The sequence below is a fragment of the Penaeus monodon genome, chromosome 23 (assembly GCF_015228065.2).
Source record: "Penaeus monodon isolate SGIC_2016 chromosome 23, NSTDA_Pmon_1, whole genome shotgun sequence".
Lineage (NCBI taxonomy): Eukaryota > Metazoa > Arthropoda > Malacostraca > Decapoda > Penaeidae > Penaeus > Penaeus monodon.
The window spans coordinates 1,261,666-1,262,142 of NC_051408.1; the positions used below are offsets into that span (position 1 = coordinate 1,261,666).

Sequence of the window (477 nt, forward strand, 5' to 3'; positions counted from 1 at the left end):
GGCTTTCTCATTCTTATACGTATAACACAGGCTAGCCAACTCAATTAGACCCTTTACCCCCCCCCCCTCCATTTTGGGATGGTCCCCTTCAAGTAATGTTTATGATGGCTGATCTTCTAGTTCTGCGTACTGCAAGCATTTATTTATTTCTCAATTTCTAGTACGTTTACCTCTTTAAGTACTGTTACAGAAGGGATTTGCTAATATCAGCAAAACAAAATGAAGCAGCTAAAAAAGAGGTATTCATGTTTTTATGTATTTTTAGGTATTTCAAAATACTAATGTCTTACCTTCACTGTAGTCTGACTCTGAAACCTCAGACTCTCCCTCAGAGTAGTCCTCACTCTCCTCCTCCGAGCCGAGTTCTTCGTCAGTGGGATTGTAAGCTCCATCATCTTCCGAGTCCTCCTCTTCCTCTTGGTCGGCTTCATCTTCAGAATCTGGGTCCAAGAAAGACCATCCACCCTACAAGTGGTT

At 42.1% G+C, this 477-nt stretch overlaps 1 protein-coding gene across 1 annotated transcript in view; it reads right to left on the bottom strand.

The window, feature by feature from the left end:
* The window catches only part of LOC119587706 (FACT complex subunit spt16-like), a gene marked incomplete in the record, with an annotated part of 82,314 nt that overhangs the window by 5,992 nt on the left and 75,845 nt on the right, over positions 1–477 (bottom strand). Inside the window, 1 exon segment of the mRNA XM_037936389.1 lies at positions 291–465. Within this exon segment, the coding sequence (XP_037792317.1) occupies positions 291–465 (175 nt within the window).